This window comes from Oncorhynchus nerka, linkage group LG28 (genome assembly GCF_034236695.1).
Source record: "Oncorhynchus nerka isolate Pitt River linkage group LG28, Oner_Uvic_2.0, whole genome shotgun sequence".
Classification (NCBI taxonomy): Eukaryota; Metazoa; Chordata; class Actinopteri; order Salmoniformes; family Salmonidae; genus Oncorhynchus; species Oncorhynchus nerka.
The window spans coordinates 64,278,357-64,294,779 of NC_088423.1; the positions used below are offsets into that span (position 1 = coordinate 64,278,357).

The window sequence follows — 16,423 nt, forward strand, 5'->3', positions numbered from 1 at the left end:
AACTGAATTAAGAGATGGAATTAATGAATTTCAAATCTCCCAAAGGGCTATAAAAACAGGAGACAAGAGAATTAACAGCACTTACGGCTGCAGCCACCTTAAAGGACTACTATAACGAAGGAGTTGCTATTACTTTAGCTGTCCGTTTTACTAGGCCTCCAACTCAATAACTTGCTCACTAATGAAAAAGGGTGCTGCATAAGTTAGTGTAAGTCAAGAGGCAGGCGTATTGGATTTTAAAACCCGTTACATAGTCATCAAATCATCACATGTAAATAGCTGCGTTTCTAAAGATGCATGGACCGTTAACTACTGCTTATTCAGCTGCTGCCTCTACTATTAACTGTCTCAGGGCACTTTGGCACACAGGAGCTTTCTTGGCTTGCGTCGTTTATAGTCTTGTCCGTATGTCCCCCCCCATCTAATCACTATGAAGAAGCCATGCTGCGTAAGAGTCGTGCTCCGCAGACAGACGTGTTCTTTCTGAGAGAGAGGTCACGTGACTAAGGCCAGTGGGCCGTACCTCATCCGTGTTGTAGATGATCTGGAGGCCGGAGCAGACCATCTCCACCAAATAGAGCAGGAAGAGGGACAAGGCATCAATCTGATGGAGGGAGACGGTATTTACAATGGTGAAGAGCGTGAGACCGGAATCCGTTCGGACTTTATGCAGTATCATGACAATGTTTGTGAGCGGGTTTACCTGTAGGTGATGGTAGTCATCGTAGGACAGAATCTCATCTCCTGTGTCGACATTGAATATTGAGTGCAGGCACTTGGAAGGGCTGGGGTCCTGTTTGAATTCCTCCACCTGAAATAGAATGAAGGTGAAGAAAGAGAGTGAAAGGAAGAGAAAAAGAGAGCGAAAGGGCAAATAAAAGAGGAGTCAGTCCATAAAATAAATATATATATATATATACATACACCTTACTCACTGGGCATATTTCAATTATTTATCCTATCCTCACAAAAAGGTACGTGAGGTGAAAACCGGGACTAGGATGGCTCATGGATATTCCACTGCGTCATCACTAGCACACACACTAGAATTTTCCTCAAATGAATGGCTCTGAAGACATGAGCAAACCACTGGTATGCATGAATGCATCTGTAAATATTGCAAACAGACATACCATTTATTTGTATCGTGGTGCATTAAGCAATTCTTGAGTCATGCCAAAGATGTACACATATGACTTCTCCTCCTCAAACCATCCCAGGTCAGATTTGAGTGATACACATAGAGCTATACACTCTGTTTGAGTTTGCTTCACACGGTACATTATTTTGTGCCAACATTTGGCACTGACCGAACCGATAACTGTTGCGTTCCAAAATAGCCTAACATTTGCATTGAAAGTGCATTTCCACAATAGTGCAGTTTATGAATCTTGTCAAATGTCACTGTGTGTCAGTGAGTGTGTGTGATCTTAGCGTGAAATGGTTCCGGAGTTAAATCTGTCAGAAAACATTTGAGAAGCTTGTGTCGTGTGGCTAATTCGTTAAGACTGTGTTTAGTTTCATTGGTACATTGTGGTAAACTTTGATGCCCTCTCTTTAATGGCTCTGTAGTTGTTAAAAAAAAAAAAAATGTGCTTCCTAGTCCGTCTGTATTGTGGGTCCATTAAAAATGGCATGTTCTCTGTGAATGCCAGAGACAGATGTTAATGAGCGCTGCACTGTGTAATTAACTGAAGAAACGGTGCATTATAATTAAGACACAGAAAAGCTTTCCCATAAATTAGGTCGTCAAGGTCATGAGCAAATGAAACAAAACCATTTCAAAAGCCAACAGAGATGTGCAATTACAGACCAGAACAAGACCAGTGTTCTATCGTACTAAAGCTGCTTTCATAGAGGTCTTTAAACAACATAAACACTGCTATTTTGACTGAACGGTCTGCTCAGATGCTTTAAACAAAAGTGTTCTGTTGAGGCAAAAACCATTTGGAAACATCTATATTATTCCATCCACATAGAGATACAACCAGTCCAAGCGCGAGATAATAAACCACTGAAGCGTGAGAACAGAGAAGATCAGTAAAAGGAGAGATCTTCATCTCCCCCCATTAGCGACAGTTTCTGTGTTTGCTAAAAATCTATATTTATTACTGGATAATGGCATTTGTTTAGATCACTAAGAATGAACTACAGTGTTTCCTGTGGTCTGACGTTTCGTTTGTGGACTCACCTTGTCAGACTGGCGCATGTAACAGTAGAGGATGCCCCTCATGCACTTGATGGCTGAGTGCTCCAACTCATGGGTGCGTCCCATGTCATCATCGATGCGTCTGCACGACAGGGTTGATCGCCGCCATGTGCCACAATAAGATGGAGAAAAGAAAAACGGCCCAACGAGCAGAAGAGCATGTTAAATCATCCTAAATTATCCTACTTTTCACCGCACAAAATTACTAGGGTCTGGTTATCCTGTCTGTGCATACATTAAATGGTACATATTACATGGGGACAACCTATTGTATTTGTACACAGTCATAGACAGGTTTTAAATCATTTTAGGACATTAATGACAGTTGTGACATTATTGACAGTTGTTATTCCTAAGACAAGCAAGGACATACTACATTCCAATTGACCTCTCATCAAAATCACACTTGAAAATGACCCAAATGCTTCCAGTATACTGTTGACATATGCAATGTAGATGCCATTGTTTTTGGAAGGTAGTCAGACCTGTTCCCTTTTCCACATTTTGTTACTTAACAATATTCCTCTAAAATGGATTACTACACACAATAACAAAGCGAAAACAGGTTTAGACATTCTTGCAAATTAGGTAAATAAAAAACAGAAATACCTTATTTACATGAGTATTCAAATCAAATCATATTTGTCATTACAGTGAAATGTTTACTTACAAGCTCTTAACCAACAATGCAGTTAAGAAAAAAGTGTTAAAGAATGTATTTACTAAAATAAACTGAAATAAGAAATAAATCAAATAAAAAATAATTAAGAAGCAACAATAAAATATCAGTAGTGATGGCTATATGCAGGGGGTACCGGTACAGAGTCAATGTGCAGGGGCACAGGTTAGTCAAGGTAATTGAGTTAATATGCACATAGAACAGAACAGTCTATGACTGTGGTGGCTGGAGTCATTGGCAATTCTTTGGGCCTTCCTCTGTCACTACCTGGTAAAGAGGTCCTGGATAGCAGGAAGCTTGGCCCCAGTAATGTACTTGGCCATACACACTACCCTCTGTAGTGCCTTGCGGTCAGAGGCCAAGCAGTTGCCATACCAGGCGGTGATGTTCTCGATATTCAGACCCTTTGCTATGAGACTTGAAATTGAGCTCAGGTGAGATCCTTGAGATCCTTGAGAACATCCTTGAGATGTTTTTACAACTTGATTGGAGTCCACCTGTGGTAAATTAAATTGATTGGACATGTTTTGGAAAGGCACACACCTGTCTCCCACAGTTGACAGGGCATGTCAGAGCAAAAACCAAGCCGTGAGCTCAAAGGAATTGTCCGTAGAGCTCCAAGACAGGTTTGTGTTGAAGCACAGATCTGGGGAAGGGTATCAAAACATTTCTGCAGCATTGAAAGTCCCCAAGAACACAGAGGCCTCCACCATTCTTAAATAAAATAAGTCGGCCAAACTGAGCAATCGGGGGAGAAGGGCCTTGGCCAGGAAGGTGACCTAGAACCCGATGGTCACTCTGACATAGCTCCAGAGTTCCTCTGTGGAGATGGGAGGACCTTACAGAAGGACAACCATCTATGCAGCACTCCACCAATCAGGCCTTTATGGTAGAGTGGCCAAATGGATGCCACTCCCCAGTAAAAGGCACATGAAAGCCCGCTTGGAGTTTGCCAAAAGGCATCTAAAGACTCTCAGACCATGAGAAACAATATTCTCTGGTCTGATGAAAAAAAGATTGAACTCTTTGGCCTGAATGCCAAGTGTCAAGTCTGGAGGAAACCTGCCACCATCCCTACGGTGAAGCATGGTGGTGGCAGCACCCTAAACACACAGCCAAAACAATGCAGGAATGGCTTCGGGACAAGTCTCTGAATGTTCTTGAGTGGTCCAGCCAGAGCCCGGACTTGAACTCGATCGAACATCTCTGGAGAGACCTGAAAATAGCTGTACAACGACGCTCCCCATCCAACCTGACAGAGCATGAGAGGATCTGCAGAGAGGAAAGTGAGAAACTCCACAAATATAGGTGTGCCAAACTTGTAGCATCATACCCAAGAAGATTCAAGGCTGGAATTGCTGCCAAAGGAGCTTCAACAAAGTATTGAGTAAAGGGTCTGAATACTTATGTAAAATATGATATTTCAGTCTTTTTCATTAATTTGATTTTATTTCTTCTAAAAACCTGTTTTTGCTTTGTCATAATGGGGTATTTTGTGTACTGTAGACTGATGAGGGAGAAAAAAACAATTGAATACATTTTTGAATAAGGCTGTAAAGTAACAAAATGTGAAAAAGGTGAAGGGGTCTGAATACTTTCCGAATGCACTGCAAGTAGACCTCGTGTATGTTTTCATTAATGACATTCACTTACTTTGAAACATACATTTCCACCAGTGCATGGGCACCCATTTACTCCAATCTAAAGCACCCACTCCAGTCCTCTCTAGTCACATGGGAGGGTAAAGTAATGGTTTGGGCCTGTGCTGTCAGATTGGAGTCGTCTTAATTAAATTCCTGTGACAATTTTAACGGGAAGAAACCATGACGAATGAGTAGGCCCCTCTGGTCTACTTGAACATTCTATTTTTACTCTCGTGTCCCCTTGGAGAGAAAAAAATGCACACCAGTGGGTTTCGAAAGAGCACTTGGTTAGAAGGTCTAGTGGAGAAAGTCCCTGACTATTTTGAGTATCTCAGAGCTCCCCTTGAACTTGAGCCCTCAGTGTATGAAGTGAAGGACACATTACTACAAAGGGAAAAAAGTGACCTGTTTTATAATCAGATACAGAATCAACAGAATGTCTGAAGGTGAGAGCATTGTGCCTGGGGACTAGAGAAAAATTGCCCTCAGAACAGACTCAATTTGTCGGGGCATGTACTCTACAAGATGCCAAAAGCATTCTACAGGGATGCTGGCCCATGTTGACTCCAATGCTTCCCACAGTTGTGTCAAGTTGGCTGGATGCCCTTTGGGTGGTGGATCATTCTTGATACACGCGGGAAACTGTTGAGCGTGGAAAAACCCAGCAGCGTTGCAGTTCTTGACACAAACCGGTGAGCCTGGCAAATACTGCCATACCCCGTTCAAAGGCACTTAAATCTTTGTCTTGTCCATTCGCCCTCTGAATGACACACATACACAAGCCATGTCTCAATTGTCTCAAGGTTTTAAAAATCCTTCTTTAACCCGTCTCCTCCCCTTCATCTACACTGATTGAAGTGGATTTAACAAGTGACATCCATAAGGGATCACAGCTTTCACCTGGTCAGTCTATGTCATGGAAAGAGCAGGTGTCCCTAATGTTTTCTGCAGTCTGTGTAGTCTGGATGCTGCAGCAGCAGCAGTACATGCCAATGCGCAGCACCCCCTTGGCGTTACAAAAGCCGTCTGCTTTGATTAAGAATATCGGTCCCTGATGGAGCCCATTAACTAAGGTTGTACTAGATTCATTACTAAGATCAACTTTAATATACAGTGAGCTAAGGTGGCTGTAGATGTGTGTGTGTGTGTGTGTCACCTGTAAGCTAAAGCCAGGGCCCAGGAACTGGCTGCACAATACAGGGAGTCCCGCACCTTGGCTTCCTTGCAGCTGGAGCATGTCTTGGTAGGGAAGAGGCCAGTGGTAGGGCTCTGGTAGTTCAGAATGGTGGTCTTCACTAGAGAGAGAAACAAGGGAGATACAGGTGATCCCTCAGCCTTTAAAGGCTCAGTACAGTCAAAACTATATTTTTCCTGTATTTTGCATAATATTGTCCAACAGCTGACGAAACTAACATTGATCAGTGTTATTTCCTGATAGTTGCTGGTTAGAAATACCATCTACACAGCAGCTTCTAATCAGTCTGTTTGCATGGGTGGGAGTTTAGGCTTGCCTGGTGACATAACCATGTGGTTAATTGGTTAATAGACCAATAAACAAAGAGAGTTCCAAACTGCTCTCCACACTCAGACCAGTCCCAGACAGTCCTAGCTAAATTCTTGCTTGATAAATAGTTTTTAGTCCATTGTAGTGGACAACTGTTGCAGTAAGTTACCCAGAAATGGTTTGATATAAAAAATTAAAAAATGGTGAAATGGAATGCAAAATAAAGGTATGTTAAGCAGCTGTATATTGTGTAGTTATTGCTGTAAAACCAGACATTCTAACAAGGTGTGTTACTGCACATGTGAAGGTGACAATAACTTACTGTACATTCCAGAGTGACACAAATGTTTATCTTCATGCAAATCCTCTAAATAGTATTTTGTTTGAATAAAAAGTCACACTAAAACAGAAGGCCTGGAATCACAGGAATGTATTTGTCACCACACCACCATCTACCCTTCCCCGTCCTCCCTCACCGACGAATAATCTGTCCGAACAGGGTACTTCATTTTTCATCACCACGTTATGCCAGAGCAAATGAAGGGGGACATCCATTCTGCGAGATCGTTTGGTTACAGGGAGTCCGGGTCAATTCAAAGAGACAAAGTCAGCATTGCCAGGATAAAGAGGTGGAGGGAATTAAGCAGAATATTAATAAACTCCCTTCAGTAACTCGGAAGTGACAATTACTTTGACCCCAGAGGCTGCTTGGGAAAAAACACATTAAAAAAAGTACAGTGCTTCTTCTGACTATGATTCATATGTTATTAACGGCAATATAATGTATTTGAGGCACATCAAAGGGAAAAATGGCACCTTAGTAAGACTCCTCTGAATCAAAACCACGGTTAGAATATGTTATTATTCTCTAACTCCAAAAGACACAACAGCACTGTAGACGCAAATAAACTGAGGTTGGAGTTGCTCAGCCTCATATCATCCACCGACCTAATGTCCCACTAAATCAACAGCTAACGCTTTAGACACAGTCTATGTCTTAGAATGGGCAGTTCCTCTGATCCCAGATAGTTAGTAGAAAGAAAGAAAGAAAGAAAGAAAGAAAGAAAGACAGAAAGAAAGAAAGAAAGAACAAATGAGAGCTAAGAGACCTCCACAACAAAACATAAAACTTACTCTACCATTTCTTAAATCTCCCCGAGCCAGTCAGATATCAGCCCTGCGTCTCCACTATAATCAAGTGGGAGAATAAAATAAAGAGGCACTGGAGTGTGGCCACATTACCACATAAATAAGAAACCTGAGGCCTGCACAGGAGAAAAATAAGACAAACTGTGAGGGACAGTGATATCCCTAATGTCGTTTGCTCAGAAATGAGAGAGAATTGGTCCACACTGAATCATAAGCGCATGTAATGCCACTGGCTTTACAACTGCACTATTTTTTAGTAGATAGAGAAAGATCTGAGTCGTCATTTACCCATGAAGTTAAAAAAAAGGGGGGGGGGAGATTCATCCCACGTGCATTGGCGATAACAACTGCTGCTTTGCTCCCTGCTTAAATTGCTGCGTACCGACCACAAAATTAAGCAAGAACATTTCAACATATTGTCATCTCACAGAGAACGTTTCCGAGAGAGCAACAGGGGGCTTGATGCATGTTACTGTCACAGTACTCTTTCGTACATTGCTAGTAGAACAAAATCACTCACCAAGGGCAACCTAAAGCTTTCAGAATTTCGACCAATCTGACGGAGCAGAAAAAGGCATGGGAAAAGCACTGTGTCAAATATTACTATAATATAGCCTACATCACAAAAAGTGTGCTGGCACATTATTTCAATAGCTAAAATTGCATTTGTTTACTGTGAAGAACAAAATATGCACCAAATATATAAAAGCTACAGTGCTAACAATGAACGCAAAATTCATGGAGTAATGAGAGTGATTCATTTTCACCCGGGGAGCTCAGGTGGTGAGAAACACTGATAGGTTGTTCTCTTTGGGGATGTCTGTCACCATGAGTTCACACTGGTTTCAGATGAGGGACCAGTTGCTCCCCTAGTGTCTTTCACTTGGCTGTTTTTCCTGTAGCATCCTCATTTCATCCTCAAATAACCCTCACTTCTGGGAAACTTTTTTTTGTCAATATTTCACTAGTACGCTGTCTCTTTGTCTTATACTAGCCTATGGGAGGGGGATACAAACATAATACAACCCATGGGATTTTCAAACATGAAACCATATTGATAAACTATGCTCCCCAAGAACATGGGGAATATTTTTGAGAACTCATTGAAGTATCTTTGTTGCCCGTCTTCAGTAGAACAAACATTTGTTTCTTCTCTCTTCAAATAGGCTCACAACATAAAATATAATAGAAGCTGTATTGCCCTTGAAAAGTAATTTGTCTTGAACATAGATATTGCATTTGGACCACAGCCCCAGGTCACAGCAAAGCACATATCACAATATCCTTCATAAAATGACTACGTAATGCAATACACTTCCTCTGTTTCCACAATGAGCAAAGGGAGATGTGCCATTAAAGAAAGAAAGCCATGAAATAAGTTGCCAGGCTGTATCCATGCCCCCCTGTCATCATCACAACTGACCAATGGGGTGTGACATGTCTGCCAATGGTACGGTAACCTGTGACAATTGCATGGCTCTATGGTGTTAAGGCAGCGCTAGTGTCAAACGCACGTTAGTTTGAAATTTCGTCATGTAAAAATTGGCGCACTGGCATTTTCCAGCCCCAATGCCAGGTTCGTCAATTTATCTGTCTTAAATATCAGCTTGCATACGCTCAGATGGGCATGGTGGAAATATTTGAGGTGTGTCCTTAAAAACATGATCCAAAGTGCTAATTTCAGGCAGCGCTGATAGGGATATTTAAGACCAATCAAAAGCTGTTCTTAGCCGTATGAATTTTGACAGTGGAAACGCAGCCAATCCAGCCGCGACGCACACTGCCCATGGAACAAGAGTAGCCTAATGTGCTTTTGGTCGCCTGTATACTTCGTATTTAGAAACATAAAAAACAAATATGTTATTACATTTAGTATTATTTGATTAAAAACCAAGCATAACCTCCCCTCCTCTCAATTAAGGCTTTTTTTGTGTGCCCAATGCAATTGTGAAGTAGTCACGACTGTCGATAAAGGACTTGGCTCCTGAGACCGCTTGGAAATAAATCTTAAATCACCAAAGCCTTATTCAAATATCAAGTCTGAGAGGAGTAAAACAGTGAGCTGACTTTCACTTTTTATCTATGCATTGTAGGCAGGCCTACAATATTTTAGCCATGCAGGTCCCGCTTTGGATTTATAGATGTGTGTAAAACCCTCCATATTCTGCATTGTTTTAATATTCTATGCCCACAGAGAGAACTCATCTTGCCTGTAAGTGTGACATAGCCTATTTAAAACAAGTTGTTTCTTTGTTTTGTTTCTAATTTTAATTATAATTCTTAGTTATCTTTTTAGGCCTTAATAATTGTGACAGTGAAAATAGAGAAAATATTTCTGACACACCACTGAACCAAAAGCACTACTGCCTACACTTAGATTTACCATTGTGTTAAGGTTCTATTTTAACAAACCTAAGAGTAACATACAAAATTCAATCCATTTTTCAAACACAAATACTTTAAAGCTACACCACCTACAAGTAGAAAAATAAACTTGAAAGGGCCTCACCTTTGAGGAGATCTTCAAAACAAGGATTTTAAAAACAAAGTACTATAAACATAATCACAGTGCTTACCTGCATTGTAGTAACGGTCAAGTCTCTCCCAGAGTGGCTCATCCTCCCGGTGGAGAATGGAGAGCTTGAGAGGTTCATAGATGGAGCCTGAGGAGAGATACAAAACACAATTATTTACAGAACATTAATTGCTGAGCCAGAGCTCAATTGGAGTTCATTTGTTCATGTCTCAGGCGCCTCTGTTGTACTTTCCCACACTCTCTGGAGACACACACTACAGTAAATATATGTCATAGAAAGACCCCGTGAACACTTGGGGAGTAGTTGGCTGTAAGACTGATGCTACAAAAGGTTTCTAGTTATCAGTAATTATATCTTAAATCTTCAGAAGCAAATGTATTTAGACCTAAATGCTAAACATATTTTACAGAATGTTTTTTTTTTAGATAATGCTGTTAATGAAGACTTTAGCTACACAAGGGACTGAAGAACATCATCATAAACACATGGTCAAAATAATTCAGTATCAGCCATGTTTTTTGTGAATTCCGTAAGAATTCAATGAACAGGTCACACAAAAACCACAATGCATTGACGCATGCAATCACGACAAGGCCCCATTTCCAACTCACATTTAGTCACTGCAAATACCAAAACAAATCTCCAGCATGAAGTGTGATTTCCTACGCTGAGCACAAATTTAAAATATAATGGAACTTTCCATCATTTCTTCAGAGCAAAGTGAATTTCAGGGGAACCCCATCTGTTGGACCACTATTTCAGACACATTTTTACTTTGGAGTGATTTACATTTTAATGGGATCAATCTTTGGGTCAATACCTCAGGTACTGAAAAAAAAAAAAAAATCCAGTCAAATTACCATAATTTCCATCAGCTTTTAAGTGGCAGGGACAAAGCCATCGCTTTTCAAGATAACTCTGCAAAGGCAGTGCGAGGCTAATATGCAAATGAAAGGTTTTATTTAATTTCTACTGAATAGAAACACGGATTGAAGTATGTGGTTGCTTGGAAATATTGTGTGATTAATTTCACTGAGAGAGTTCAATATTTGTTAATACTAGGTTTAGTACTGTATACTGGTTAGTATAATTTTCTATTTCCATTAAACAGTATAATTATAATGGTACTATCTTTGGTGGAAACCCTAGGGAGAGACTGTGAATCATAGTTGCAGCAAAAAAAGTGAATTATAACAACTTGGATCATTTTTAGATACTGTAGTGTATACCATATTTTACCTCACAAAATATACCCCATGAATTGAACGTAAGCAGCCTATATCCACGACGGGTATATTGGTATAGCATCCTGACCAAGCCACGTAGACAGCATTAATAATAGTGTATCACAGCATATTCAGCATATCATACCATTCACCTGAAGAAAACTGAACACAGGAAGTTGGTGGTACCTTAATTTGGGAGGACAGGCGTGTGATAAATCCTGATGCGGAAAAGTTTCCATGTGTTTGATGCCATTCGGTCCGTTTTATTTTATTTTATTTACCAGGTAAGTTCACTCATTTACAGCAACGACCTGGGGAATAGTTACAGGGAGGGATAAATGAGCCAATTGTAAGCTGGGGATGATTAGGTTATCACCCCTACTCTTGAGATAAGTGCCATTGGATCTTTTAGTGACCACAGAGAGTCAGGACACCTGTTCAACATCCCATCAGAAAGATGGCACCCTACACAGGGCAATCATTGACCTGGGGCATTGGGAGAATTGTTTTTTTACCAGAGGAAAGGGTGCCTACTACTTGCCCTCCAACACCACTTGCAGCAGCATCTGTTCTCCCATCCAGGGTCTGACCAGAACCAACCCTGCTTAGCTTCAGAAGCAAGCCAGCAGTGGGATGCAGGGTGGTATGCTGCTGGCCATCCTCCCCTCAGCAGCCTCCACTGAAACTGACATATGATACTAGGGTGGTATAGTAATACAAAACTCTGGCTGGCATGATTATTCATTGAAATGTATCATTTGGAGTGGTGTCATCCTGAGAATTTTCTCATATAATGATATACAAGAATTACACTCGATTGAATCAAAATTTAGTTCAACCAAATTTGAAAGGCTTTGGGTTTGGGTGTGCTTACCTACCTCTTAAAAAAATATATATATATTTTGCCAGTTAAGTTGATTGAGAACACATTCTCATTTACATCAACGACCTGGAGAATAGTTACATAAGCTTAATTCACTACTTACCATATCTTTTAAGTTTCCGAGGAGCTTTGGAAATCTCACATTCCGAACTGGCCATTTTCAAAAGGTGAGGTAAAGGGCAATCGTCTCTGAGCTAAATTACAAATCTACAGCAATTCACAGGAGGGTTAGTAGAGCGGATTAAGAAGAAAAACAAAATCAATCAGAAATCACAGAGCAAGTTAATATTGGGTGGCTACAAAACAGACAAATGACAACACATTAATATGCCATGTAGCCTACAATGATCATTAAAAGATTAGCGTACTTGGAAATTATTTGTATGTTGGCATATGATAGTTAAGATGAGTTATGACGGTTTGAATTAGCCTAATGTCTGAATGTGTCTGTTTTCAAATACAGTCTGCTGTTGTGCTATCCCCAAAAAGTTCATAAATGTGTATACATATTTTCAGGCATTCATTCGTCAAACTATAATGTTTTTTTTATGAGTGATACTTAACAAATTAAAACTATTATGATGATAAAGTATTTCTTAAATAATCAACTATTGCATGAGGCCTTTAATTGACAGAAAGCTTGATTAACCATTGATCATAATCAAAATCAGTATACGAGCTTTATGACTTCAGATTGAAAACATGGACATAGGCAAAGCCCGCGAGTGATTACACCTCCCACCCCCCTTGCTCAAGGGCACATTAACAGATTTTTCACCCAGTCTGCTCGGGGATTCAAACCAGCGGCCTTTCGGTTACTGGCCCAATGCTCTTAACTGCTAGGCTACCCGCCATATTCGATCGTGTCTCAATATAATCAAGGTATGAAATTATTAATTTTCCAATATAATCTCTTTCGGACTCCAGATGATTCACACCGACAAAAAAAACAGGTCGCGGCTGAATCTAGTTTCCTACCCCTGCACTGTCTATGTGAACAGGTTGCCATGTTGGCAAGTGTAATGGCAGTTAGCCTGATGAACATAGCCTACATCAGGGGAGGCCGGTGGGAGGAGCTACAGTGGGGAGAACAAGTATTTAATAACCTGCAAAATCGGCAGTGTTTCCTACTTACAAAGCATGTAAAGGTCTGTAATTTTTATCATAGGTACACTTCAACTGTGAGAGACGGAATCTAAAACAAAAATCCAGAAAATCACATTGTATGATTTTTAAGTAATTAATTTGCATTTTATTGCATGACATAGGTATTTGATCACTTACCAACCAGTAAGAATTCCGGCTCTCACAGACCTGTTAGTTTTTCTTTAAGAAGCCATCCTGTTCTCCACTCATTACCTGTATTAACTGCACCTGTTTGAACTCGTTACCTGTATAAAAGACACCTGTCCACACACTCAATCAAATAGACTCCAACCTCTCCAAAATGGCCAAGCCCAGAGAGCTGTGTAAGGACATCAGGGTTAAATTGTAGACCTGCACAAGGCTGGGATGGGCTACAGTACAATAGGCAAGCAGCTTGGTGAGAAGGCAACAACTGTTGGCGCAATTATTAGAAAATGGAAGAAGTTCAAGATGACGGTCAATTACCCTCGGTCTGGGGCTCCATGCAAGATCTCACCTCGTGGGGCATCAATGATCATGAGGAAGGTGAGGGATCAGCCCAGAACTACACGGCAGGACCTGGTCAATGACCTGAAGAGAGCTGGGACCACAGTCTCAAAGAACCATTAGTAACACACTACGCCGTCATGGATTAAAATCCTGCAGCGCACGCAAGGTCCCCCTGCTCAAGCCAGCACATGTCCAGGGCCATCTGAAGTTTGCCAATGACCATCTGGATGATCCAGAGGAGGAATGGGAGAAGGTCATGTGGTCTGATGACCAAAAAGCTCTATTTTTGTCTCAACTCCACCCGCCGTGTTTGGAGGAAGAAGGACGAGTACAACCCCAAGAACACCATCCCAACCGTGAAGCATGGAGGTGGAAACATCATTCTTTGGGGATGCTTTTCTGCAAAGGGGACAGGACGACTGCACATAGAGGGGAGGATGGATGGGGCAATGTATCGCGAGATCTTGGCCAACAACCTCCTTCCCTCAGTAAGAGCATTGAAGATGGGTCGTGGCTTCCAGCATGACAACGACCTGAAACACACAGCCAGGGTAACTAAGGAGTGGCTCCGTAAGAAGCATCTCAAGGTCCTGGAGTGGCCTAGCCAGTCTCCAGACCTGAACCCAATAGAAAATCTTTGGAGGGAGCTGAAAGTCCGTATTGCCCAGCAACAGCCCCGAAACCTGAAGGATCTGGAGAAGGTCTGTATGGAGGAGTGGGCCAAAATCCCTGCTGTGGTGTGTGCAAACCTGGTCAAGAACTACAGGAAACGTATGATCTCTGTAATTGCAAACAAAGGTTTCTGTACCAAATATTAAGTTCTGCTTTTCTGATGTATCAAATACTTATGTCATGCAATAAAATGCTAATTAATTACTTAAAAATCATGTGATTTTCTAGATTTTTGTTTTAGATTGTCTCTCACAGTTGAAGTGTAGACCTCTACATGCTTTGTAAGTAGGAAACACTGCCAATGTTTGCAGGTTATCAAATACTTGTTCTCCCCACAGTATGAGTATATGAGGCTCACTGTAATGACTGGATTGGTATTCAAATTGAGTTAACCACATATAAACCACGTTTGACTCTGTTTCATTTATTCCAGCCATGACAATGAGCCTGTCCTCCTATTGCTCCTCCCACCAGCCTCCTTTGGCCTACATGTACATTCATTCTCGTTCAGTATAATAACATTGCTGTTTTATGTAGCTTAACACAAACGACAAGGGTAGAAGCAACACCCGATGTGAAGTTCCTAAAATAGCTTCAGTAGCTGCAAACGTATAAGCTTGACCTTTCATGCTCATGCAAGCCCGCTATAGCAGGCAAGGAACTGATATAACGTTAATCTGTTTCGTTTGTTTTTCACTCAGGACATTCAGAGGTTTGCAGAAATACAACAAAAAGGCATGTTACAATAACACACTGTCAAACCTGAACGCTTTTGTCTGGCTTTGATTTCCAGGAGTTTCCTGCCGACATCTCCCAAGCTTGACATGTTGGTTGGTTCTCTGTGTTTACCAAGTGACAGTACGTTGCGACACTGCAGTAAACTAGGAAGCGCTGAAGGTGTGACGTCACACCACCCCTTTAATGAACATGTCAAGAGTCTTTCTACCGCTTGTGCCAATTATGTTCTTTAACTTTATACATACGACTAAATAAGGCTAGATTTTTTTTTTCTTCACAAATGTCAAACCCCACTCGTTTAGGCTTAAGGCATTGCTTGCTGTCAATTCACCATCTGCCGTAAACCGAACACGCACTGCAATATTCCAGTTTGTGTTTGAATTGAACTATGAGGATGTGGATATTGTTTATCAATATTTTTACATTTACTGTGTATTTTGCAGGGAAGTATTCAGCATCTGCTCTTCAAGATGTAACAACTGACTTGTTCGGGTCTGAAAATCATGGCACTGTGGCTGCTTTTGGTGATTTCAACTCGGATAAACAGACAGATATTTTCATAATCAGAGAACGTGAGTAGCTAACGTTAGCTAGCTGGCTTTTCAATAGGATACATTTCGCTAGTGAATAATATAAACTTTAGCTAGATACTAGATGAGGATATTTGAATTATTGACATTTGCTGTGCATGTGTTCCAAAGATGCTAGCTAATCTAGCAGAGCAGTGATGACGTAGAAATCTATTTTCTTTGCTTTGAAAAGCTGTTTGGTGTTCAATGCATTACCTACATTACAAGACACAGTAGCCTAGTAACTAGATTGAAACAAAAGCATAACATGGGTCTAGATCTCTCACCAATGAATGCATTTCAGTGAATTAGTCACTGCATTGTTGATATGGTTTTGTGACTGCTGTGGTGACTTTGAAATTGAGTATTGTGTGCATTGTTTTTTATTGCATATTTCATTGAACTTTCAGAATCTGAGTTGGTGATATTCTTGGCTGATCTGAAAGCCCCATACTTCAAGCCAAAAGTACATATCACTAAAAAGGATTTGCCTGTGTACGTTTCTGATCTTATTCTCTCAATTGTACTAGTGCACACATCACTTCTCACCTTGAAGCATCAATAATTCCACATTGTCCAGTCAAACTCTGTGGGTTAGGGTAGATTGACACAAGATGATTTTAGCTGTCACTGAGAAAAGCCTTATGCTATTCTTTACTGGGTTATGTCAACAGCTGGCACTCTGTAAACATCTTTCCTCTCTCAGCAATTGTATCATAACCGGTGTTGTTCCCGGAGACTACGATGGAGATTCTCAGATGGATGTGCTTCTTACAGTTCAGCTCAAGACCAAGGCCACCTCAGACACAATGGTTGTTGTATTCTGGGGAAACAACCAAACCCTGGGTAAATTGTTGCTTTATTAGGCCTAGATTCAGGCTTATGGAATACAAAGAAATAATGTACTCTAATACAGTCAGAAAAATGACTTCTGTTCACTGTTATTAAATAGCTAACTGATTAACATCTCTTATCTGGT

At 40.8% G+C, this 16,423-nt stretch overlaps 2 protein-coding genes across 7 annotated transcripts in view; one reads left to right on the forward strand and one right to left on the reverse strand.

Annotated features, from left to right (window-relative positions):
* Positions 1-15,007, reverse strand: part of LOC115113526 (phosphorylase b kinase regulatory subunit beta-like) — a 62,917-nt gene extending 47,910 nt beyond the window's left edge. Inside the window, exons 1-7 of one of the 4 annotated variants that reach the window (XM_029641293.2) lie at positions 14,900-14,988; positions 11,934-12,037; positions 9,761-9,847; positions 5,688-5,826; positions 2,192-2,291; positions 704-811; positions 524-604 (exon numbers count right to left, since the gene is read on the reverse strand). In XM_029641293.2, coding sequence (XP_029497153.1) covers positions 524-604; positions 704-811; positions 2,192-2,291; positions 5,688-5,826; positions 9,761-9,847; positions 11,934-11,988 — 570 coding nt within the window. In that variant the 5' untranslated portion in view covers positions 11,989-12,037; positions 14,900-14,988. Of the gene's footprint in view, positions 1-523; positions 605-703; positions 812-2,191; positions 2,292-5,687; positions 5,827-9,760; positions 9,848-11,488; positions 11,633-11,933; positions 12,038-14,899 lie in introns of those variants that run through there. The other 3 variants (XM_029641294.2, XM_029641292.2, XM_029641291.2) reach the window with 3 other exon arrangements.
* Positions 15,008-15,043: 36 nt separating this feature from the next.
* Positions 15,044-16,423, forward strand: part of LOC115113527 (T-cell immunomodulatory protein-like) — a 125,306-nt gene continuing 123,926 nt past the window's right edge. The window contains exons 1-3 of one of the 3 annotated variants that reach the window (XM_029641297.2): positions 15,044-15,447; positions 15,855-15,939; positions 16,151-16,290. In XM_029641297.2, the coding sequence (XP_029497157.1) occupies positions 15,264-15,447; positions 15,855-15,939; positions 16,151-16,290 (409 nt within the window). In that variant the 5' untranslated portion in view covers positions 15,044-15,263. The remainder of the gene's footprint in view (positions 15,448-15,854; positions 15,940-16,150; positions 16,291-16,423) is intronic. The other 2 variants (XM_029641296.2, XM_029641298.2) reach the window with 2 other exon arrangements.